Source organism: Crocodylus porosus, unplaced genomic scaffold (assembly GCF_001723895.1).
Source record: "Crocodylus porosus isolate Cpor-Errol unplaced genomic scaffold, CroPor_comp1, whole genome shotgun sequence".
Taxonomy (NCBI): domain Eukaryota; kingdom Metazoa; phylum Chordata; order Crocodylia; family Crocodylidae; genus Crocodylus; species Crocodylus porosus.
Genome location: NW_017728916.1, coordinates 13,662,019 through 13,688,511, shown reverse-complemented (window position 1 = coordinate 13,688,511; position 26,493 = coordinate 13,662,019). Strand labels below are relative to the sequence as shown.

Sequence of the window (26,493 nt, the reverse complement as noted above, 5' to 3'; positions counted from 1 at the left end):
ATTTCCCTTTTTTAAATTTTTAAATTTTTAAATTTCCCGCACAAGGATAACTTAGTGCAACCTATGTGAATAAGATGCATGATAGTGCTCATTGAACACAGCTCCCCTCAGCACCAACTCCTTTCCAAGTCATGGTGAGCTGCTGCATTGCATATGTTGTCCAGATGCCCAACTTCCTCTTCACCCCCACAGCTGACCTACACTTTTCATTCTCATTTCCAGTGATTGCTGTTTCTTCACCAGCCTTAAATATTTGGTAAATAGCACCAAAAGGGGCCCCATACAGCTTACCCAGACTCCTTCTGTCACACTGTCTCAGTGTGCGGGTTAGTATGACCCCCACCCTCTGTGAGGTAGAGGCAAACTAGGTTCCCCTGCTCCTTATCTGCATATAAATTTTTGGAGGATCCCAAGACTTATGACAAGAACACCTGGTTGCAGTCATGAATGGGGGACTGATTAACGCATGGATCCTGTGTGGGGAGTACACACACATACTGAGCAATGCTGAACCGCAAGATCACCTTGGCTTGAAATACTGTTGACTCTGCTGGGGCCCAGCCCAATGAACTGTATGATAAATCATGGGCCTCTTGGCTTTGGACTAATGCCTATACGTAATACTTAACATAGTATTTGCCTGGCAGGAGAGATACCATCTTCTTGGCCTTGAATGACTCAGTGTAGTTAGAAGATGATGACCTGTCCCTTGCACTGCAGGCAGGATAACCTGTGTGAGAAGTTACAAATATTTCCAAATGCAAGGATCTTGACTACACTATTTATGGTGATAGGGAATTGTTTTCAGGCTTTCCCATTAGCTTGGTCCCTCTCCCTTTTGGCTAGGGACAAATGAGATGGGGCGGGGGCATCCGAACTCTGAGGCCTCCAGGCTTGGGGCTTGTATGTAGGATGCCTGCTGTGGATCTGGAAGTATCTGAAGCCCCATACTGGTGAGTCTGGAAGGTAGGATAGTTGCCAGACTTGAATAATTGACCTTTGCTCAGTTGATAGAATTCAAAACTTATTTGACTGATTTGGCCCAAGTCACGAAAATTCTTAGTCTGTACTCCCTCTAACTAGGTGATTAAGTGCTACTTAAAAATGTGTGTTGTGGATTACCCGTGCTAAAAACTTATAGAAGTTAAGGAAATAGTAAAACGCATAATTTCTGGGTGACCTATGTCTATAGGTACTATATGCAAATTGCTACAGCTATGTTTATTTTAGATCAGTTTTTCAAATTTATTCTGCACTTCATTGTGCTCAGGGAAAGTAGGGTCTGACAGTAAGGAGCAGGAAGGAAGTTGGGTGGGGTGGGGAGGAACAGAGGGCAAAGGGGCTACCTGATCTCCAAGATTTATTTTCCCTGCTGTAGCAGTGGGAGGCTGACAAATTCAAGACCAGCCTCCAATTATTAGATTATAAACCTGGAAAAATATTCAATTTTTTTTTCATATATGCAATCCAATTATTAAAGAGTTGTCTCATAATGAGGGTCATCTTATATTTGAGTAAATAAAGTAATTTTGTTTCTGAGGAACACAACTGAAATTGAATATATGACTGGTGTGGTTATGGGGCAGGGAGCACCAGAGCCCTTTAAAGCTCCAATATGCATCCATGGTGGGGAGACTCAATCAGCAGACTGTTGCTCACAGTTATGGGTGCACTGCGCATGTGGCTTGCTGCTTTCCAGTGCCCCAGAAGTAGGTTGCAATTTGGATCTGATTCCTGATCCCATAGTTGCATTTCCTGTCATGGACCTGTGACACAGCAAGTTTTTATTGGGATCAGGGTTCAGATCCCATCACACCTTTAATTGATCATCTGTCACTGGCCTAGAAGGCAATCTGTCAGTGACCTAGAAGGAAAATCTCACTAGCAATGAATTATTGACAGGGAGTAGTGGAAGTTTGTTCCTTAGAAAGAAAATAATATTCCTGTCACTAACATTCTGTAACCTCAAAGACTGTTTCCTTGTTTTCTTTTTCCTGATAAGTGTAGAGGAGGCCAAAGTGACATCTCCCCAAGTTAGATTTATGCCATAAGTAGCATGGCATAAATAGGAAGGGTGCTACACTTGTACCCTATGTAAAGTGTCATAAAGTGGGAAATGAGCCATAAAAATACTTAATATTTAATCTAGATCTGCTCAGTATAGGGTTTGAAGTCCCTAGTGGGGGAAAGCCGCTGCTCACTGCCCACTGGGACTTTAAAACCCACTGTGCCATTCTGACTAGGCCTGTCAGCATCAGGAAGCACAGGCTATTTTATTTCTGGGGACTTTAAAACCCATGCTGGGCAGCTACACATTGGTAAGTCTCTACACTGTGATGGAGTGACTTTTACACCCTACGTTAGTCAGCTCTAACAAAGCTGCCCAGTCAGGGGGAAGTGGGAGAAAAAGCTTCCCCACCTTGGGCTGCTTAGCCGGAGCTGCTTAGGAAGGATTTAAGCCCCTGGTGAGGGAGAAGCCTCTGCTTCCTCCTGTCAGGCAGTTTAACTGGCCCTCGTGCAATCCCTGGTGGGGATTACATCACCAGGGCCAATTCCAGACTCTGGTGCAGTCACTAGACGTAGTCAACAATCAGCAGTACTGTGCTGGGGCTGTTTCCAGATGCCCATGCTGTCCCTGTGTGTAGCTGACAATCAGTTGATTGTGTAGTACCCAATTTTAAACTTGTTGGTGCAGGGGGAACCGAAGATCATAATCCCCTGCATGGGCAAGTAAGGCAAAATTGGGATGTGATCCCTGATCTTAAAATTGTGTGTCCTGACATGCACGTGTGGCAGCATAAAAGGTGTGATCGTTGCGTTCAGAGATCAGATCCCATTGTGCCTTTAAATTAATGTGTCAGCGATGTAATACACAATTTTGTTGTTTTCACAGTGCTGTGATTTCTTTTAAAATATTCTTCTATGTTTATTTTAAGTTCATATAGCTCTAGTGTGAAATGGAAAAGTGAGTAGAATTTTCTGTTAAAGAATCAGAATACATGTACTTATATGTATCTGGAAAAGATGCACTTAGCTAGCAGATGTTTTGTGAATGGGGAGAGCATCACTCCATTACAAAATAACTAACATTGTTTCTAATAAAAACACTTGTCTTCATTGCCTCTTACATTGTAAGAGGGGAGGCAGAAGCCCCCCCCAGCGTGGCCCGCATGCCCGACCAACGCACTCCGGCACTTACCTTAGGAGCCAGGACAAGTGGCAGCTGGGAGTAGACACAAATGCAGACTCGGCGGTTCTGCAGCTGCCTGAGTATCAGCAAATGCTGGGGGCGTGGCTTCCAGGCAGTGTGGGCTGCTCAAAAGGCAGCTGGGGAACCAGTTGAGCTGGCACCAGAAAGCTGGGAGCAGAATGCTGTCTGCAGAACTGGTGGGATCCAACTCTAGCTGTCTCAACAAGAAGCCAGGTGCCTGCCGGAGGACCCCGACCAGTGAAGCAGGGGCTGACAGGGGCAAGGGAACCCCATGGAGGGGCAACAACCACAAGGCACGCCACCAGGGAGCAGTAGTGCTCCAACCAGGGGCTTGGGCACCGTGCCTGGGGATGGCTCCTCAAGCTTACAGGCGTCCTCCGACAGCCCTGCAGCAGGCAGAGCACAGGGGATCATACACCACCAGAACAGGGAAGTAGGTGACACTGGCTGGAAGGACAAGGACGACTGGACCATAGGTCAGCCGGGCCCCAGGGAGGTGACACCAGAGAACTGGTTGCCTGTATCCATGCCTACTAGGAGAAAAGGAGATGGATGAGTCTCCCCAGGGGATTGAGGGCCCTGAGAGAAGGAATCTTGGGAGCTCCATGGACATGAGCAGGACATTTCAGTTTAAGTTACAGTTTGGCTGTAGCTGGGGCAGGTTTATTTCTCCAGAAGAGGGGAAGCCAACCCAGAGATAAGGGACGGACCCCCAAAAATTGACAGCCAGGAATGCCCATCCTTTCCAAGGGGGCAGTGAGGGAAGACCTCTGGGGAACAGCATCTACCCAGGCTGAGGACATGGTAAGGGTGGGGTAAAGGGGAGGTTTGGAGCCCCACAAAGACACCCTCATGGCCAAGACTCCCCTGCTTCCCCAACAACAACATCAAAGACATGGCAGGAAAGAAGAGGCAGCACCCTTACCATCTAGGTGGCACCTGACATTGCTGGGGGTACCCAAAAGAGGGCCTAAAAACCCTACAACACCTACCAAAGACAAAAGACATTAAATTAAAATCATTATGCAGATAAAGTTGATTTTCTTCTCTACGTTTTCTTTTAAAAAGACTTAGAAAAGTTTTACATTTCCTAGTATAATCTCTTGACCACCTAAGCTTTTTGTCTGGATAACCTTTTCTTCTCTAAAGGTCAGATCCTATCTCCACTGAAGTCTATGGAAAAATCATTGCTGACTTTAAAAGAAACTCAGCTAGACCCTTGACAATGCAAGGAACATCATCCATCTTCCACTGACCAGTTTCTCTTGACTAATATTTATGCAACTGATGATCTGACATGTATTCAGTGAATCACTGTGTGAAAAAAGTTAACCATGTTTTAGTGAAATTGGATTTATGATTAGAATGGAGCAAATGCTGAAATGAGATATTTCTAGTTAGTCATCCAAATCATAACTCTGTATTTATTTTGATGGCACTTAAAATCTTATTTAAGTGGCCTTTTGAGAAGTATAGTCACTTCTGAGGTAGCTTTGAGTTAGTTTTTTAAGTAGAAAAGAGTGTTTAAAATTTGGGCAGCTATTATATGATTATACAGTCAGTTGTATCATGAAGTCAAATGTAAATACATTCTTGTGAACTTACTTCCTCATTTCTGGAAAAGTTTGTTATCCAGTGGGTGCACCTACATTTTGCCCTATGGCAATGCTGTTACTGTGCTGTGCTTTTGTAATTCCTTTTGGAAGTACTGAAGCACGACAGAGTAACCACCCATATTGTGCCGTACATGCAGTGCACAGTTATTTTTAGCAGCTACTTTGCTGTAGCAGCACACTAGAACAGGGGAGTGCACCACTACAGCAGTGTAGCTGCTGGTCATGTGTGGACACCCATGGATGCTATTATTGCCGTAGCACATCACTATGGCAATATAGAGTCACATGTAGATGCGCACAAAATGACTTAATGGAGTGGAGCAAATGCTTGCAAAGTAGTTTGTAGAGGTGGACATATGATGTCCAAAACATTTATTAAATATTCTCCTGTATTAATCCAGTCAAAAATCAGTCTTTTCACAGGTAAGAGAAGCAGTGGTTAAATTTGCTGAAGTAATTATATTTTGTTACACTTTCCTTTTTATTGTAGAGTGATTTTAAAAATGGGAAACAAACATATATTTCTATGACTCTTGTAGATTCAAGAGAACTGTAGGCCCAAAGCAAGAGGGCAATAATGTGAAGCTAAGAGGATCAAACACGTTGGGGTTTTAAAGAGGAACTTCTTTAATAATACCTAGCTCATAAGCATTCTGGGGCAGAAACTGTTTGCACTGTATTTTTATAAGATATTACTCTATAAATGGGGCTTCTAAGATTCACTGCAGCAGCAGCAACAATAATAATAACGATAATAATAGTTGTTATTAACTAATCAGGATGAGGGTGCTAGTCAAGAGAGAAAACAGAAAATAACAATACAGAAACATATATTTAAAAGAGTTAAAATTTCAAAGTGAAAAAATATTAGGTTTAAGTGCTAAAAAGTGAGATGATTTGATTTTGATTGGCTGTATGTTCTCTTTTCCTTGGCTTGATATAACTGTTATATCTGTTCATGCCCTAAGTTTCTGTCATCTTACAAGTGGGATATGATTTGGATTAGAGCTCAAAAAGAACTTGGCTGCCATTTGGGAAGGGACTTTCATCTTGACTTCTAGCCAGCATGTTTTATCAACTAATTGACTATTATTCATGCAAAATTCCCTTTCATTTCAATTGAGGGTAATTGTCCCTGAGTAAAGACTGTAGGATAGTATCAATAAGAAATTTTCTAACATAAGTTCATTTCAGATTATTTTCTCTGTTACCTGATTCAGACTGTATCCTTTTTTATTATTGAACATTATGGAATGTTCCTCAGTCTAATAACAAAATATTGATAGCTACTGGGTTAACCCTTTATTCGCCCATGACATTTCTTCTTTGTTTTAGGTTTAGGTTGTGGTGTTTTGCTCTCATTGCAGATTGTGAAGTTGCAATTAAATGAAATCTCTGTCAAGTGTGATCAAACGTGCAAAGATAGAGCTGTCCAAAAACAAAAGGGATAAAATATTGACTTCTTCTTTTAATCCATTTTTGTTTCAGTCAAAGGAAAGATTGATTTTATCAGTGTACTAGGTGACTTTGTGGTGCTGTAAATATCATTCTTAAAGCCTAATATTCAGGAGTGTTGTCACTCTGCAGCTGCCATTGACTTCAGTGAGACTTATGTGTCCAGCCTCTCTGAAAAACAGGCCATTGGTTACTAAATGAGGAATCATACAGAGTAGTTTCTAGTGAGGCTACAATTGGTTGATGGAGTTCCCTGAGAACTGTCAAACTACCCCCTTGTAGTTACAATTATTAAAGTTCTGACAGTTAGAATTGCTTCTGACTGGCTTTTTGTTGTTGCCCCTGTTGTTCTGTATTCTTGCAGATGGCAGTTGTCCACAGTTTATTTGCCAATTATGGATATTGAGGTAAATAGGATCCTCAGTTTATAAATATCTGAAATATTTTTGCTAAAAAATACATTACTGTCCCTTCCCAAGCTTTCCATTGATTATAATGAGAATTCCATTCATCAAAAGTGGCGAACATTGCTTTGGCTATCTTTATCTCTATATGCCAGGATTTTGTGAAGAGGGGTGTGGGAGCAGTGACTGAAGCTCCAGACATGCCTTCCCCACACTGCTCCCATTCCCCCCAGCAAAGATGATGGCAGACAGGTTTCCCTTCCCCACACCTGCTCCTGGGCTAGGGAACATCCAAGAGGACCAGGCAAGGAGGACCCACACACTGCCACTGTCCCAGGCTGAGCCTAGTCCTTACACAGCCTGACTGGAGCAGGGCAGGAGCTCCCCTCTCCCCCAGATAGGGGGGGGACAGTGACATCAGAAGGAGAGGGATGGGGAAATGGGAGGGTATAGAGTAGGGGAAGCGGGGAGGGGACATGCCTTTGACCACAGATGGGGGAGTGGAATTCTAACCTCCTTTGGGGACTTACAAAAGTCCCTCGCTGCTGCTCCTGCTGCATGGTCAGAAATGGGGTGCAGCTGCACCACTGCGTCCCTTCTAGATTTGCCCCAGCTATACATTTATATGAAATTATTAACTCTTGATAAGTCTTTACTAAGGTATTTGTGAGTGGTGAATTTTCATAATAAGCTAGAAAGCATATTCTTTATCCTGTCTCCTATCCTTAATTAGTTTATAGCTTTTAAAAAAAATGGTCCTTAATAAGCATGGATCTGATTACAAAAGCATTTGGTTTTGATACATTTTTGATACATTTTTGTTTTAGTACTGGCTGAGGCTTTATTGATTTTTCTTAGTGCCTGTAATGTGCAGTGGGTTTAGAAAACCTTGAATGAAGCACAATCCCTATCCTGCAATCTAAAGGCAGACAATTATATAGCTCATGGAGGCAGACAAAATGGAAGACACACACACGCATATGTGTGCATGCAAAATGAAAGAAATATATAATGTGCATGCACACACAAATATATACACACCTACATAAATAAATATATAAATACACACACATCTACAAAATAGAAGAATAATATAATGCACACACACCCTCCCCCCCACACATGCCAGGTGGGACGTATAAATGCAACAAGAACATTATGTCCAGTATACTTTTCACATGACAGAGCTATTTAGTACACTTCTTAATAGTATCTTAGCAGAGATGAGTCTTCTGCTGGGGTATACCGATGCAGAAACAAGAGAACACCATAAGGACACTTTTGAATGCGTTTAAGAAGGCCCATGTATAAGGGACATCATGATAGAAGTCATCAAGACATTTGTGTGAGCTGATAAATGGACAGACACTAAAGAAATGTAGTAGAGTACATAGAATAGGCTAAATTATACCATTCTTTCTAAACTAGATTTTCCTTTGATCTAGTTTCAAGGCTAGGCTATTTGTGTAAGAGGCCAACATTAGAAGCTTGTATTTTTTTTAAATAGCCTTGAAAATCCAGATAAAAATCTTCCAGTGAGTTTTGTTGCAGGACACATGTCTGAATCCCCCAAACTGCTTAGCTTATTTCAGTAAGAACATTCTGGAAAATATGTATTAGATTGCAGTGGAAACCAGCTGAACTGCAATACCCTGTACTTTAACTGCTTTCATAGTTGGAAAAAGGGCCTCTCTCCCAGTTTGCCCTCTGTTATCAACTTTTCTGTCTGAGAAGGGCTGATAGAAGTCTGTTAACATCTTCTTTAAATAAATTCAAGGGATTGCTCTAGCATGAATGTTTAGAGTTTGCCCCCTCCGCAATGGATGTACAATAAAACAGGAGATGCCCTCTAAAGCGTTTATTCATTGTGTACTCTGTATTTCAGACTGTTACTTTTAAATCTAGTCAGAGATCAGCCTTACCTCCTCAGAAGATTACCCTTTAAAAATTCTTTAAGACATATGTTTCTGTTAAGTTCCTATTACCCTAAGCTGTAACTATTTTGGCATGATTTATACTTGGACTTGTTCCCATACAAAAAGGAAATAAGGTTTGGACAAGATAAAGTTATTTTCCCAGCACTGAAAAGTACATGAAACTCCCTTCAGGCAGCTGAAGTGCAGCCCTATTTCAGCTAAAGCCTCCACACACACCAGGTTTTTTGTGTTTGTTTTTTGTTTTTAAGTGCTGGTTTCTTCAATTTGCCATGAATAAGAAATGCATTTCTTCATTTCTAATGCAGAAGGCACTGAAAGAAAACAACAAGAAAAAAGAAATGGAGGAGAAGATCAAAAGAGCCAAGCTGGCAAAAGAGAAAGTTGAACGAGAGAAGCTAGAGCGGCAGCAGAAGAAGAAGCAGCTGATGGATATGAACAAAGGTGAGGCAGCGTTTTCAGTGGAACGATTTGTAAACAGAAAACCCCTCCCCCACAAAACGAAAAAACAATCCTTTAGAGGAGATTTCTCCAGATCAGTATGAGAATACTTAATTGCTGTGGGGAAAATGGAGAAACCAATTTTCTAGTGTCAGTTTTCTGTCCTGGTGTAGGCTACCTGATTCCCATTTTATTTTGCACATGTCATTCACTATATGTGATGTCTCTTCCAAAGCATTTTGTGGTGAATTATTCTCTGTTTTCATTTGACGTAGTTAATTGATTTTTTTTTTGTAAGGCTTTACTAACAAGAAAAAGTCTCGTGTTTTGTTGTTAATTTGTTCGGTAAACGTCTCTATCATCAAGATAGCATGGCAATTAATGTCTTTCTTTTTTAGCTTTGAGGCTCCATATTATAAGTGGCTGTTCTCCAAACAGTCCTGTTATGAGCTAAAAAATCAGGTTCAGCTATAAGCCTGAATACAGAGTGACATTTCAACATGATTAAAAAGCAGTGCTCATTGGCTAGAATATTCTGGATGAGCACAAGGAGGAGGGAAAGAGGAATCAGTTGGCCCCTGATATCTATGTTATGTATGTTGTGCAAAATTCCAAAAGACTGAAAAATGCAAGCTTTACTCTCTATCCCTTTGGACTCCAGAAAGTAAAGGAAGATGACACAAATATGAATTAGATAGAACTAGAGATTTACTTTAGGCTGCAGTTGCTGTTCTCCTTCTGTGATTACTTCTGTGCTGTTGTAAGACTGAGCTAATCCTTCCCAATCATAAAACATATAAAAATGCTCAGTGTGTGACTACAGCTTGTCTTTTCTATCCAGTGAACAAATCTGACAGTTTCACTCCTAGCAAAATAATAGCATTTTTTTTTCCGTTGACAGTCCTTATGTAAGATGCCAAGGTATGTTAGCTTCATACCAGAAAGATGTTACAACAAACTTCTAATTAAGGTGAATTGAGGTAGCACTAAGCTGGAGATCAATCAATTAGACAGTAAGCTCTAAAATAAAATCATTACATTTTAAGTGAATGTATATAATATTTATAACAAAAGAGTATATGCAAAGGTGTATTACACTCCAGAAGTATCAGGCCAAACTTTTAAGTGCAACTCATGACTCTGTGATGCTCTATTTTTGGATGTCCAACTTGAAAAGTCTTCAGTCTGTTTTTTGTTTGTTTGTGTTTTTGAAAAGTTGTGTTATTCACCAGTGCAGATTCAACACTTGGGAAAATGGAGGACCATAGAGTTAGCAACGCAATGTTTGATTAAGCAGTCTCTTGTTTAATGTCACAAAACACTTATAGGCTATAGCAGATATGGAGGAAGGGGAAAGGTCTAGAAAACAAACGCTGAGCTTTTCCGAAAACAGCTAGTAATTTAAGGTGCCTCAACTTTTTGATCGCCACGTTTGAGATGTCTTAAAAAAAAATGACTTGTGTATCAATTGATGGGTAGTGAAGTCATAGTTCCAACAGTGTGTCCGAAATCACTAGTTTATAACAAGCTGAGTCTGATGACCTTGCAGCAGGTCATTAGCCTGAGACAGATATTTAAGCAGAATTGGTAAATTGCATGTCAAAGAATCTCAGATATTCAATAACTAGTAATGACTAAAATTACTAAAAAAAATGAAAAGCATAAATGATTTATATTAGCCAGTTTCATCTTTTCATTATTCCCTCTTACTGGATGGTTGGATTTTAAGTTTGGTGTGGTGGGTGGTTGATTAGTGAGTTGGTTTTCCTTTGAAGAGTCAAAAAGTAAGTGAGAATGGAAGATTTGCTTCTTGTTAAAGTATTGGTATTAAAAATATAGAGAAAAACAAGGCAACTTTCTTTCTTAACATGAACAAATAGATTTTTAGCTAGTTTTCCAGAATCGGCTGTTGCAGTGACCTTGTCTATAAATATATGAAGTAATCTTATGAGAGTTTCAATTAAATGTTTTTGTCTGGTGATGAAAACTATATAACCATGAATAGGAAACTGAGTTTATTTTCATTTTTAGTAATGAGCAGGGTACAAGCCAGATTTTTTTCTCTTTTAAAAAAAATTGTGAAAGCTGAGCTAAGCTTTCTTTGTTTAAATGATATAACAGTGAAATCAGTATGCTGAAATACACCTCCTTTACTACAAGATCCATGAGAAGGTGTTTTATCACACATTCTTTCCAAGACATTACCATAGCATTTCTTGTCTTGTTTTATGTGTCTGCTATGTCAAAAACTGTTCAAGATTTATGACACTATAAAATGAAATTTATTATGCTTTCTCCCATACTCCCACTATACTTCTAGATGTTCTGGATATTTATGGAATATGTGAAAAAGGAAAAAAAAACATAAATAGAAAAATAAGTGCAAGTGGAGTTTTGTTTTGTTTTGTTTGTCCCTGTTGTTTTTTTGTTCCACATGGAAATATAGATTCTTAACTGATGCATGAATTCAATCTAAAGAAATACCCTTTGAAAATTAAATTTCTTCTAAAGTTTGACTGTTTCTTGCTTTTTAAAATAGATCAATACTATATTACTTTCTTAGGTGCATACAGTAGCAGATATCATAGAATCACAGAAAATTAGGGGTGGGGGAGGTCTCAGGAGGTCATCTAGTCCACTTCGTGCTCAAAGCAGGACCATCCCCAGCTATATCATTCCAGCCAGGGCTTTGTCAAGCCAGGACTTAATAAACTCTCTCCAACTTGTCCACATCTTTTCTGTAGTGGGAGCCCAAAACTGGACACAGTACTCCAGATGTGGCCTTACCAGTGCAGAATAGAAGAGAATAATTACTTTCCTTGACCTGCTGGCAACACTTCTGCTAATGCAACCCAGTATGCCGTTAGCCTTCTTGGGAACAAGGGCATACTGCTGACTCCTGTCTAACTTACTGTCCACTGGAACCCCCAGGTCCTTTTCTGCAGAGCTGCTGCTTAGCTAGTTGGTCCCCAGCCTGTATCTGTGCCTTGGGATTGTTCCATTCTATTAAACAAAACCGGCCCCAGGACTGACCCCTGGGGCACTCCGCTTGATACCCATTGCCAACTAGACATTGAGCCATTGATTATTGCCCTATGAGCCTGATGCTCCAGCCAGATTTCTATCCACCTTACAGTCTATTCATCCAACTCATACTTCCTCAGCTTGCTTGCAAAAATGCTGTGGGAGATGGTATCAAAAGCCTTGCTAAAGTCAAGGTATATTACGTCCACTGCTTTTCTCACATCCACAGAGCCAGTTATCTCATCATAGAAGGCAATCAGGTTGCTCAGGTGTGACTTGCCCTTGGTGAATCTATGCAGACTGTTCCTAATCACCTTTTTCTCCTCCAAGAAATGCTTAGAAATAGATTATTTGGGGATCTGCTCCATGATTTTTCCAGGGACTGAGGTGACGCTGACTGGTTTATAGTTCCCTGTACTATATCTCCATGTGTAAATTATGTTATAGTTATAGAAGCTATGATTACAACTCATTTCAGAATCAAAAGTTTGAGAACATGTTAAAATGTGATTTCAGTATAGCACCATTACTGTGGCCTAAAAAAGAACTTTCATTGCTTCAAACATTTCTCTTATGAGTGTAGTTAGTTAAGAAACATGATTAAAAAACATGTTTATAGTATTAGTATTTTCATCCTGTATTCATCACTTTAATGGAAAACAGTGGAATAGATGAAGTGTACAGAAAGCCTGATTTAGACCTGCTGATGTTATTGAAAGATTCTTGGGCTGTATCTATATTTCTCATTTGAGCTAGCCTTCCAGTCTCCTTCAAGACCATAAGTATGGACAATTTACACTAGAAATACCTAAACTGGCCCCCTGCAGCAATTGAGCCCAAACCAGGAAGGTCTGATGCTTGTGAGGGCTGCAGCTCAAGCCTGCCTCATAGCTTTGTGCTTTGAATTCATGTACATGCTGAAGACCACAGGCACAGTAAGCAGTAATCCCAGTTTCCTATTTCTGACTTCCTATTCTTATGCATCATGCTTCCTGTTTCTACTGCCCTTAACAACAGCTAATTACAAAGGGAGAAATGAGTCGTTCACAGAATGCTCTCTAGGAGGGCTTCAATTAAGAGAAAGGAAATGCAATGTGGGCAGCTTTGGCATAGGACACAAGATAGGGGATATATCTGGAAGGGTATTTCACGTGGCCCAGGTTAGCTGAGGACGATCCTCAGGGACTCTGAGTGTCAGTGTAGACATACTCTGGAGACTTCAGTAAGGTTAAATTCTAAAACTGCCACATCTGCATTCAGTTTTTTTCTGCTGGGAGTAATGTCAGTCTTCTAGGTCAGTAAGGTAAGCCCTTTAAAAACTGAGATGCTTCAAGATTTTCAAGCAAATTTCACAAAATCTAGGGTGCCTGCATTGTAGCAAAGTCATTTCATGATGCTGCCCAATCTTCCCTTCCCAAATGGCAGCCAAGTTCTTTTTGAGCTCGAATCCAAATCATATCCCACTTGTAAGATGACAGAAACTTAGGGCATGAACAGATATAACAGTTATATCAAAGAATATTGATTCAAGCTTTAAGAAATCACCTGATAACCTTTTGTGATTCTGTATAGCAAGTATAGCAAAATTGCACCCATTTTAATCCTGCTTTTTCCAGGGTCTAAGCTATTGTGATGGAGCTCACTTTCACTGCGGAGCCTGTAATGATTTAAGTGTTACAGCTGATGCCCACTCTCAAGCAGCTCTCCTTCCTTTCTGAAACAGCTACAATGTGTGTTCACCTATATGTTTATCTTCTGCTTATCTCAACTTTTTCCATGCATGCTTAGGAGAACTAATCTAATCCATCTCTTAAGGCACCTGAATTTCCCATCTGTTCTCAGTGCATAGCCAGATGCAGCCACAGAGGCCAATACTGTTCTGCCAGTAGGTAATTTTATACACCTACAGAGCAGGTCAGCCCTGAGCAGGTAGTCAGCCAGAGGCAGCCAATAAGAAACACTAAGTATAGGGGTATATGCCTAATCCAGGGCTGCACATCCTGAGCATCTGCTATCTTATGATCCAGCTTGCACAAAGGGAAGTAAGAGAAGGCCCATGCTTGGGAGCTTGCTACAAGGAAGAAGAAGATCACTTTGTTTAATAGCATAACTAGAGTGTTTCCTCAGGAAGGTGGAGATTTGCATTCTAGGCCCACCTTGGCCAGAGAATCAAGTGGATGAATGGCATTTGGACCACAGCCTATAAGCATGGTAATGCCCTCCTCATTGAGTTTCATGTTCCTTTGGTTTCTCTCCTTCTGGCCCAAAGAATCTGCATATTTGGCTGCCAGGCTTTACACTCATGGGCAGTGTCCTCAGCCCTGCTTAGTTCATAACCTGATGGTTATGACACTTTTCTAAGAAATGGAAGATGGGAGTTCAGATCCTTTTTGGAGATGTACAAGAAATGTGGAAGCTATAATCAAACTCTGGCTGCTGCATTTTTAATTACACAGAGACCTAAAAGCCACATAGACTTCTTAGCCACAAAAGCCCCTTAGACTTCTTCGAATTCAAAAAGGGTCTGGTCGTTTGTTCCTGTTGACTTTCCTCTTCACATCTCAACAAACCCATATTTTGAAGCATATGTAATGAGTGGAACCTACTAAGAGTTATAATGGAAAATATACTGGTTTGGATTTTTTTTAGGTGTCCAACTAAAATTAAAAAAAAAAACAGATTCTTCCTAACAGGAAGTCCTTTATAGTGATAAAACTTTGCCCCAAATAGAATGGCTGCACTGCTTTAACTTCTCTGATAAAATGGGACAGATTTGTGTAGGAAAGTTCTTATACTGGAGACACTTACAATTTATATTTGGCCAACATATCTAGTCACATATATATTTACAGATAGTGCAAAAAGCACACTGAAGATATATTTCCTTTAGAAGTGAAAATTTCCTCGTAGTCTATGATCTTCCTTAGATGTGCAACTATTTTTTTAATGAAAAAATATCCTGCTATACTTGTTGACAGTGATACATTATGTTTCCCCTAATTCTTCATGTTTTTTTATTCTGTTGGGGTTTTTTTAATACTGTACAAACATAGTGTAACTTGGACAGAGTGATGTAAACTCAACTTATTTTTGTGGCAGTCTTGAAAATTATTGGACATGGTATCTTTCAAAGCTTACGCACATGATTGTACACAAAACCTTTGAGCCACATTGCTTTGCCTTTTTATTTCTTCAGGTGGAAGAGAGAACTTCATTTTAAAAAAAATCAAAAGTCTAGTATAGTTTTGATCAATACATTTAAGATGATTTGTGTTGATCACAAACTCTAAATTCACAATATTAATTAAGCAACTAGTTTTCTACATTAAGTTTAGAGAAACTTGCTTTATTCTGTTCTCAACAACAGTTGACTAATTAGTAGGCTGCCATCTAATTATTTTTCTTTAAGTAATGTGTGTCAGCTGACAGCTTTGGAAAATTGCCATACTTTGTTGCAGCATACAGCATGCACAGCAGTAATATACATTATCTTATTCTCAGGACAATATGTCCTACTTATGACTATAAAGGATCTTTTCTGTACATAAAATGTAGCAAAGTTGCACTGTGTTTTGATCTCTGTACTGGTTTGGTTTCATATGGATGACTGTCTACTTAGAAATGTTTTGAAATCACCAGATAAGTTATTGAACAAGTACTAGTGACTTCTGACCTGGCTCACATTTGCACTGTTGTCCTGAAAGTAGAAAAAAAACCCTTCTTTCAGTGCCATAGTATGTATACGTTTCTGATTGTAAACTACTGTGTACTGAAATAGCATTTCATACATTTTACCCCTGTTGCCAGAAATAATAGAATTCAAGAACACTCATATTCAGTGCCTTGATTTGCCAAATGATTTTTTTTCTTGATATTCCTAGCACTTCAGGGTCATTTCTGCTTATGAAAATGGCTTGCAATTTTTTCTAAGTCAACATGACACAGAAGTCAAAGAGAGAGAGTGCATATGTCCTATCAAGCTGTCATTTTGACAAGGTGACTCTTTTCACCCAGGGGACATTTTAGTTCTGGTGTTTTGTTCCTTCTCTGTGTCTTAAAATATGAATACTTTCCTAAGACCTTTAAGTTTAGAGCAGACAAGTACCTATGTTTTTCCAGCTTCTTAATTCAGATCTAAGCTAATCTTACTGCCCACCTGTGTTTTATGGACTAAGCTGAGAAATTAGTGTTTTTTCTATGTTCTGTAAAGAGCCAGACATTAGGGATACAATATTTTTCTTAACTATATTCATCAACATCGATATAAAACAAATGCCTAGTAAAATTAATGCTTTGTACATGGGTAGACCAAAAATATTGAAGGAGTTTCTTTTCCCCAGCCCAGCAGTCAAGTAAAGTTTTTATCAGACAGCCGTGGCACAATTTGCCCCTGCAATATTATGCCTACATTCACAAAAATAAAATATTTTAATGTAAGAACAAAGCAGGATGATTTAAACTGATAGTATGATCAACCAGTCCCACCCAGAATATGAGAGTAACTATTTCCCAAATAACTAGGTGTCTACATTATGAAGGATTTTCTTTATATGAGAAGATAATATTTTTTTTCCACAGGTTGAACAGTTCTTAGTTAATGAAGAAGAAACCAATATTAAGTGAGATTAAGGTCTTATGGACCTGCCCTTTATTTTTAGCTAAATCCCATTGGCAGTTTCAGTCTGGAAAACATCAGTTGAAGTCAATGGATCTTGATTTTATGCTTAACTGGGAATGCACTTGGGTCATAGCTGGACAAAAAAGATAATAGGTAATAAAGGCAGATGCAGATGTCTTCTCCTGAGTCAGTTCATGTGTAGACTGAAAGGTAAGAAGGGAAGAGTGCCTATTCCCTTAACTGTTGGGGCAAATATTAATATTGAACTTGTCCCTCAGAAATTGGACACCATCCAAGTTCCATATAATTAATACAGGATGCCGAAAATATTAGTGCCTGTATATAATTATGTATTTCAAGATGTATCATAATTGTATTAAAAAGAAACGAGGAAACAAAAAAAAGTTCTGTTAGCTCTAAAACAGCTAGAATTGACTGCATTTTTGGCAGGGGGAGGGGGGAGTGAGAGGTGGGACAGACTTTCACTGTTGCCATAAAATTCCATTTTGATTTGCAGCATATTTTACCAATGCTTATCCTTTTGGAAACGGACTATTTTTAGTCAAGGAATATATATATCTAGAACTAACTTAAGATCACAGCCTGAAACAGGGCATACTGAGGTCTGCCTTTTAATGTCAGAAAACTCTAATATTTCTCCCTTATGTATTTATAGAGTCCCCATCACTGTATCATCTGAATGCCTTGGTTAAGGATTTCTAATGTATTTGCAACACTCCTGTGAATTAGATTTTTTTCTTCCCTGTTTTACATATAGAAAGTTGAGACAGAAAGACTGAGTGACTTATCCAAGGTCACGGGGAACAAATCCATAGATTCATAGAACTAGAAGGAATGTTAGAGGTTGTATAATCCAAACTGCTACACCCTGCATCTTCAGGGTGCCCTATTCCTTAATCATTTTATAAGCATGCCGTTCTTGAAAAATTCCAAGTTACAATTCCATATTTTCCCTAGACACTTTTCCCATTGTCCTACTTTTTCAGTTTTCATCTAAATTTGCTTTGTTTTCATTTCAACCCATTGTTTCATTTCCTGCCTTGTTACAAGAAAGTTTCTCCATCATCTTTATGGTAGCCTTTGAAATATTTGAATATTACTGTCATGCTCCCCCTTAATCTCTTTTCTTCCAGCTACAATTAATTCCTTCAGTCTGTCCTTATACCTTGTATTCCACTGCCTTTAGCATTTTTGCTGGTCATGTGTGGACCCTCTCCAGTTTCATAGTAGCTAGGGTCAGCAGGGACCTGAACAGATCATCTAGCCTGACCCCCTGCCGCAGGCAGGAATAAATGCTGGGTTCACAAGACCCCAGACAGGTGATCATCCAACCTCCTCTTGAATTTGCCCAAGGCAGGGGCGAGGATCACTTCCCTGGGAAGTTGGTTCCAGATTTTGACCACCCTAACTGTAAAATATCTGATCTCTAATCTAAACCTATCCTCCATCAGCTTATTACCATTGTTCCTTGTCACCCGAGGTGGTGCTGGGGAGAAAAGGGCTCTTCATATTTGCTGATGAGTTTGTAGGCAGCCACCAGGTCCCCCCTCAGCCTCCTCTTGCTGAGGCTGAACAGGTTCAGGTCCCTCAGTCTCTCATCATAGGGCCTGTCCTGCTGCCCTCTTACCAAACAGGTGGCCCTCCTCTGAACTCTCTCCAGGTTAGTCACATCCTTTTTAAGTGCAACACCCAGTACTGGACTCAGTACTCCAATTGCGGGCTGACCAATGTCGCATGAAGGGGGAGTTTTACCTCTCTATACCAGCTTGAGATGCATCTTTGGGTGATTGACAAGGTATGGCTGGCCTTGCTGGCCGCGGTCTGGCATTGGCGGCTCATGTTCATCTTGGAGTCAATAATGACTCCAAAATCCCGTTCTGCCTCTGTGCTTTCAAGAGGGGAACTCCCCAGCCTGTAGGTATGCTGTGGATTCCTTCTCCCAAGGTGCAGCACTCAACATTTATCTACGTTGAAACCCATCCTATTCTCATCTGCCCACTTTTGTAGTCGGTCTAAATCTAGTTGCAGCCTCTCTCTCCCTTCGAGTATGTCCACCTTGCCCCACATCCTGGTGTCATCAGCAAACTTGGACAACATGCTTTCAACCCCCTCATCCAAGTTGCTGATGAAGATGTTGAACAGTGCAGGCCTGAGGACTGAGCCCTGGGGGACCCCACTGCTCACATCTTGCCAAATTGAGTATGACCTGTCCCCCACTACTCTCTTGGTGTGCCCCATCAGCCAATTTTTTACCCATCCAACTGTGTAGGCATCAATGCCACAGTTGCCTAATTTAGTGATGAGAATGGGGTGAGAGACAGTGTCAAAGGCACTGTAGTTTCTCTACATTCATTTTAGAATGAGAGGTTGTGACTGTGCAGGGTCCTAGGGGTGGCCGTGAACTCCCCTATTGCCCTCTACTGTGCCAAGGTGATATTAAAAGCACTCTCACAATCTTGCCCGCCATGTCTTTGATGTTAATAACATTTAAGGGAGGCTGCCCTTAGTCCTGTCTGACACAGTGCTCTGATGTGTCTCAGTCTTAGTGCTACCTTAGGTAACTCAGTGCACCCCGGCCTTATGGGCTATGCAAGGCTCCAACCGTCCCTGTACCACACCCCAAGCCTCACAGATGTACCGGATATTGTTTGGTCGATTTCCCTCTCCATGCCCCTCTGACGCGCTCTGGCTTGTCCCACAGCCTGTGCCCTTCTTGCGCACTCTGGCTTGTCCCCCTTTTGGGGCCTCTCGCAACTGCCTGCACTGGGGCTGGGGTCAGTGCACCCCAAAATGCTGCACCTTCTCTAGCGCCAAAGTCCCCACGATTCCGTGGAGCCCCAGGAGTCCTCCTCCAACCCCTAATAGCCTCACCCGGTCCTCCAGGATAACAACAAACAATAACACAAACCCCCGGGCTATAACATAAAAAGCTAAATCATCCGGTCAGAACAACATTCAATCCCTACCGGGAAATACTCCAACCCATGGCAGCAACCAGGGGATGCTCATGCAGTTGGGCTTCTCCCCTCTCTCTGCGCTGGCCAAGCCTCCCCCCCCCCCACCGCTTCCTTGGCCACCAGAGGGGAACTGCCCTCCTGGCCTCCTGCCTGGGCTTATATAGGCCAGGCCCTGCCCCTTCCTGTCAGCTGACTCATGAGGTGTGGGCCCTTAACTCCTCCTGGTTTCCCCTAGCAACCAGCACCTGAGCCACTACTCTGGCTTTCCAAGTAGCAGGCACCTTAGTGCCCTGCTACAGAGGTGCTGACAGATGTGGATGGGGGAAAAAAAAGCAGTGCTTTACTGGAAGAGGAATTGAATCAGTTTGACCTGGCTCCTCAGCATCTGTATACCTCACACACTTTTGTGACGCTTTTGGCGCTTCTGTGCAATAGCTGATTCATTCAGCTATTAAAGTGCCAAAAAACCCCACTGAAGCACATGAGCTATACAGATACTGGGCAACTGGGTCAAACTGACATGATTCCTCTTCCAGGCATCTCTGCACTTGATGTGCTGAGCTTAAAGGGAAGCACTGTTTTGTTTTGATTTTTTTTTTTTCCCCCACATCTGTAAGCACCCAAGGTGCCCACAGCTAGACACAATGCTACAGCTGAAGCACAGTAAGCCCCAAGTGGTTCTACCACCTTCCATGTCTTGCATAAAATGTTTCTGTCAACTCCAAACTGCATTTGCTTTTTGGTGATGGTTTTATGTTGTGGGCTCATTTTGAGTTTCTTCTCTACCAAAATGCCTGGATCCCTTTCAGCAGTGCTACCGTTTAGCCAGTTATCCCTCATTCTGTGTGTGTGTGTTTGGTTTGAATTTCTTATTTGTAACAGTGTACATCTGCCCCTGTTTAATTCCCTTGTTTTGTCAATAACCCTGTTCACCAATATATCCGGATTCCTTTGAATTTTAATCTTTGTCACCAAATTGATAGCAACACTTCTTGTGTTTTGTAGTGTCTGTAGATATCCATATATTCTATTCTTGCAACCAATTAATTAATAAAAATAGATTGCAGCAGTCTTGGAACAATTAATTCAATACTAATTCAAACCTCCTGCTAGTCCAGCATTGATCTCCAAGTATTTAATCTTTGTTTGCAATTATTCAACTAATTATATATGCACCTAATAGTATAATTCCTTCTAGTGCACATTTTCCTGTCTTATTTGTGAGAACAATGTGTGCAACTGTGTAAAGCCTTACTCAAATCTGGGTACTTTTGTCCATTGCGTTCCACTTAGCCGCAATACCAATTACCCTGTCAAAGGAGAAAATCAAATGATTTGGCATTATTTGTTCTTTACGCATTCATGTTAGATGTTAGTGATTATTGACTCCTTTGCGTTGCAGACGTTTATGGAATGTGTATATTTTGTTCTAGTAGCTTTCTTGACATAAGCACAATGCTGCCTGGGATGGCGTTGATCATGCTGTGAGTCAATCCTCAATGGGACTTGGCACAGAAGTTCAAAAAAGTCGGTTGGGAAATTGCAGACTGAACCAGCATCTTCCAAATACCAGGGCAAATCCCTCAACACTAGGGCTAAGTACAGATGTTCAAAAAGCCCCTGGCAGAAGTGCTTTATCATGCTTCACTTGAAGTGCTACGAGTTAGGGTGTGAGTGAACTGAAAGGCCGTCATTGTTTGGTTGGGGGGCTCGTAGCCTGCCCACACTGGCCACTGTGGGTGCTACCGCATGCATCCCAGCAGGCTGGCAGAGTATTCCCTCTCCCCAGCCCTCCCACCCCCCACCCCTGCCAGCTGGTGACTGTCAACAGCAGCTCGGGGGATAGGGGAGAGATCCCAGAGCCCTTCCCCCACAGCTGAACAACAGCATGCCACTGACTGTCTGGGGTGTTGCAGGGTGAGAGACCCCAGGCTCCTGCTCCTGCACTCCAGCTGGTTGAGCTGTGCTACACCATAGGGCCAGAGTGGTTGCAGGGACAGAAACCCTCCCTTCTCCCCCACCCACAGGCTGACAGCTGAGGCCAGCTCAGGAAGAACACAGGAGTTTTGCCCAAGGCTAGAGCACGGCACTGTGCAATGCCACCTGAGATGGCTGTGATCATGTTGTAAGTCAACCCTCAATGGGATCTGGCACAGAAGTTCGATAAAGCACTGTAACAAAAAGTGTTTAGTCTAAAGCTCATCCATCAATGGCAACCTGCCATTTTTAAAGCACTCTGAGAGCCCTGAGCATCTGTTCAGTTATGGCTTTAGAACGCTTTATGCCTGCTTAAAGCAAAATAAGTGTAATGTCTGTACTTAACCTAAAATATCCTCTCTCTCTCTTCTTCTCCCCACCTTTTTGGAGATCAGTATTTTGCAGAATGGGAGCACTGATTTTAGTTATTCTCCTGCAGAGTTCCTAATTTCCTGATATACATCCAAGCACACAGTGCCACAGTTGCTCTTGTTTCTTTATGACTTTCTGTTTCTTTAATTTTACATCTGTAACCTCCTCATAGCATAGTGTATTATATTCATATGCATATAGGAGTAAGAGAAAAAAGGCACTTAAGGCATGAGTTTCTTAGGAATTGAAAAGCCTACAACATCAGATTATATCTGATTACCATGGCAATTAAAATCACCTTTTTACTACTAATATGAGAAAATAAGGATAGAATGAGCTGCTACAGTCTCAATTAATTGTGTTGAAGGCATATTAACATTGTCCCCCAACACAAATGAAGACATGGATATGGAGTTTTTTGGTTGCAGTTGATAGCTATCTGGGTTGCTTAAGTATTCCTATGCCTTAAATAAATGAATATCCCAATAGTGGATCATAATAAATGTATTGTAAATATATAGCTGCTCTATGATAATGTTCAAGCCAGATCCAGTGAAAGATAGCCCTGCTGTATTTCCCTGAACTGCTTCACTGTCATTGACAGTTGAAAGATCCAGTGTAGGAAAGTCACAGTTTCTACTAATATCTAATGTCACTATGCTGTTCTGTGTCTTTTTAACAAAAGCATGTGGGGTGAAACAAATACTAAAATCCGTGTGAGCAGCATATCATTTTGGGACCCCATACAGCTGCATCAACATTAATAGTAAGCTTCTTTTCATCTTTACAAACAATGTTGGTTAGTGGTTTGAATAGGATTCTTGGAGCATTGTAATCCTAGTTTGTTCCTTACTGTATTAAATGATTATTTGATATCACTGGATAAATGAAGATTGGGAGTTTGTTACACCTCACTTTGCTTGGCCAGCTATGTATATTACCTAACATCTCAGTGTGACAGTCTGTTTTGACTCGCCATACACATCAGGAAATGTAGCCCTACTGGAAAGGAAAAAAAAACTACGTTAAATTTATGTTCCTGTGACAGTAATCATGATTTATTAAAACTCAGAATCAGACTTGATGTTAATGTTCAAAGCCTTTCCTAAAACTTTAACATTACTAATGGTTTTCATTTACACAGGAGCTTAAAGGGGGCTTTAAATATTGTAGGGGAGAAGAGGGGAACAAAGTATAATGTGTGGAATGAAAATGTTATAAGATTATTGAGAGGTAAGTACAGGCTAGGGATGTGAAGCATCTGGAAATGGGTCAAAGGGTAAGAAGCACAAGTATTGCAGTAAAAGGTAACAACGTGGACCCCCAGTGAAAATCACCTTTTGATAAAAAAGCAGCAAAGTTTGAAAGAAATGTGACTATATAGAATGAAAGTGGAGTGGACAATAAATTGGATAAATTAAAAATAAATTTTAGAAGGTTCTAACTGAATCTCTTTAAGTTTGGAGTGGCAAAACCATGTATTTTCTTACATTAAAAGGTCTTTCTTTGTAGCCAAGCCTTCAGAAATCACAGAAGTATAATGGTTGCAATTATTTTCCACAACACAAACAGTTATTAAATGCCTTTGTTTACTGATGCAAGGGCTCATCTGATTTCTGTCTATTACTCATTTAATTTTAGTATCTCACCAGGGTATTGCACATAATACTCCCTTTTAAATTGCGTGTTAAATGATAAGTTTATTATAGGATATAATGGTATGGTATCATGAAAGGAAACTGAAGAGTTATCCTAGGGGTAATAAGAAAAATCTTGCAGTTGGGAGCTTTTGTTCCATAAAGAAAATAAAATGTTAAGAAAGAAGTATGCACTGCTTGTGAAAGAAAAAGGGTTAAACAGTTGTGAACTGAGCGATCCAATTTCCAAAATAATAGTATACATAAGTTCCCTGCCCTGTCATTATTTCACTTTGATAAATTCTTTTTATCCAAATTGTTGTATAGTGTCAATCTTGAATAGGGCAACTGAGCTCCACCCCAGAGATGGCATATTTCAATGTAATTATTGGATAAAACATCCTATACTTGATTATATAAATTCTTGTGTAAGTGTCATATAAGTGTATGTACAATTGTATAAGTGTTTATATAAATAGTAATGGTAAAAATAATTTCTGAATTTATAATATATTAAATCAGTGAACAGTTTCTTTAACTGAATATTTTTAGCCAGAAATCAAACAAGATGGAGAAGTGTACATAAAAGGATTTATAAAATGGAATTTTATGTCTCAAATGGGAGGGGCCTAGGATACTTTTTAAACTCTGAATGACTCGAGGATTGTGGGTTTTGTAGCAGTTACATGTAGCTTCTCGCACATCTGGGAGACTTTCTTCCCAGATGGTCTCTCCCAAAGTATCCAGATAGAAGAATTGATCATAATAAAGTCTTTTGTCTGCTGTATGTATGTATTCAACATATCAGAAGAAAAATACTGTTGAAGTGCTTGAAAATTAGCTTAATTAGAAATAATTTGAATGAAATCATGTTCATTCACCATCAGCATATACCATAATAAACCTTTATTTTAATAATAATTCCATTAATGTTCAAAAATACTTAGCTTTCTAATGTTCTTTTAGATATTGGCATAATATTGCACCCCTGTGCATTGAGCCTTATTATTACAAGCTTTTCCACCCTCAAGGCAATTTAAAAGCACACTAATATGATGAGGCAGACCTTATGCACTTATCATAAGGAAAAATTCTATAATATTACATAGCTCTATTAGAAATCTGTCTGCTGCTTATTTCTCTCAAGTTCAGATATTTAATTACATGAACCAAACCTTTTTATCATTGGTATCAGTGGAGCTTTGTTAACATTACATTCTAGTAATCAGTCAGCTTGAAATTGCAGGTCATTGGTAAGCTGTTAGGAAAAAATGTGATTTTTAACAACATAACCCAAAACACAGCTTTAGTATTAGTTTATAGAAAGATTGTTTTACAACTCATCTTTTTAACCTGAAGTTTTAAGTGCTGTGGTTTTTTGTATCCATGGTAGATAAATGTGAATTTTGTTTGAAGCAGAAAGCTGAAGTGTGTTTAAAAGAAATGACATGATGGGTTAGAAACACAGTGCATTGGATCATCTAAGCATTGTTAGTTTGCAAGTCAAAGGACCCAAATTTAAATACTACAGAAGCCATAATTAGCATGTTCCATTCAGTATATAATTTAACCATTTTAACTTGGAAAGCCGTGACATTAGCAAATTCTTCAGAGTGCCAATGTAAGATAGGACTAAAAGTTAAAATAAAATATCTCTGTACACAAGGAATACCACCATATTCAGATGACTTCATCAAAATTCTTTTTTTGCAGAAGTATCAAATGAGTAACTACCACTGTAGCAATGAATTTTGTTATATTCTCAGTCAAGTATATTTCCATTTAAGATCAGTGATTATAACTTAACAGTTTCATTACTATCAACTAAATGCATTCAACCAAATCAAGGGCTTTTAATTAACCAATCTGAGAAACATATGAAATGTGTACATTCCTAAGCTACTTTTGAATTGGTATGTAAAATGCAAGTCTGTTCGGCAGCAGGTTACTATTGCAGCATCCATTTGTTAGTGGTCTGTCATAATTTCATGCTATACAGTCTGACCTCTTTTGGTTATGGCAATATCCCCTCATTTTATTTACATTAATTAACTCAAGATGCTTACCTCTCTCATCAATATATTCCTTCTTGCAAAAACTAATTGGTCACAAAAATTAGGTTTCGTAGCAAATGAGGAAGTAATCTTTTTCACAAAACTATACATTCTAGTAACAGTAAAGTCCAGTAACATTTGTTTTCAGAAAGGGAAAAACAGATATATTTTGAAATCGGATTTGACTCCATTTAGTTTTTTAAAAAATCAAAACATTTCATTTCAGAATGTCAAAAGTTTTAAGTGGCAGTGACATCAGCAGTGAGGGCAGGTAAGCCACAGGTTTTATCAGTTGTCCTATTTTATTTTTGTAGGACAAAGCAACCTGTGATTCTCCCTTAGCTTTGACTTAAATTCAGGAATTGTTTTTGGTTACCCTGCAATCCATTCTTGGCAGACTGTTTTTCCAGAATTTTCACCCTGTTCTGCACTGCACCTACAACACAATAAACTGATTATTTCAAACATATATGACCTTTTAAAGAAAACAAGAATTTTTTTTTCAACTATTAATTGCAAGAGTTATGAAAGTCATTTTAGTTGGAAAGTAAATAGTAAGGGAATTTTATTAAAACTTCTACACAGGTTTACCCCCACACCAATTATCTCACTGGGGCCCTAATAGTAGATTCAGATTCTTTCAAGCTAATGAAATGTCATTTAAAGCCAGTCTTCGGTCCCTCAGTAAATAATGTATTATCTATATATAAGTCCCTTTTTTTAAGAGTAGGCAGTGGTCATGTACAAGCACCTATTTCTAGCAGTGGAAAAG

At 39.8% G+C, this 26,493-nt stretch overlaps 1 protein-coding gene across 2 annotated transcripts in view; it reads left to right on the top strand.

Annotated features, from left to right (window-relative positions):
* The window catches only part of DIAPH2 (diaphanous related formin 2), a 686,654-nt gene that overhangs the window by 484,139 nt on the left and 176,022 nt on the right, over positions 1-26,493 (top strand). For both annotated transcript variants that reach the window (XM_019536467.1, XM_019536466.1), the window contains one exon: positions 8,929-9,064. In XM_019536467.1, coding sequence (XP_019392012.1) covers positions 8,929-9,064 — 136 coding nt within the window. The remainder of the gene's footprint in view (positions 1-8,928; positions 9,065-26,493) is intronic.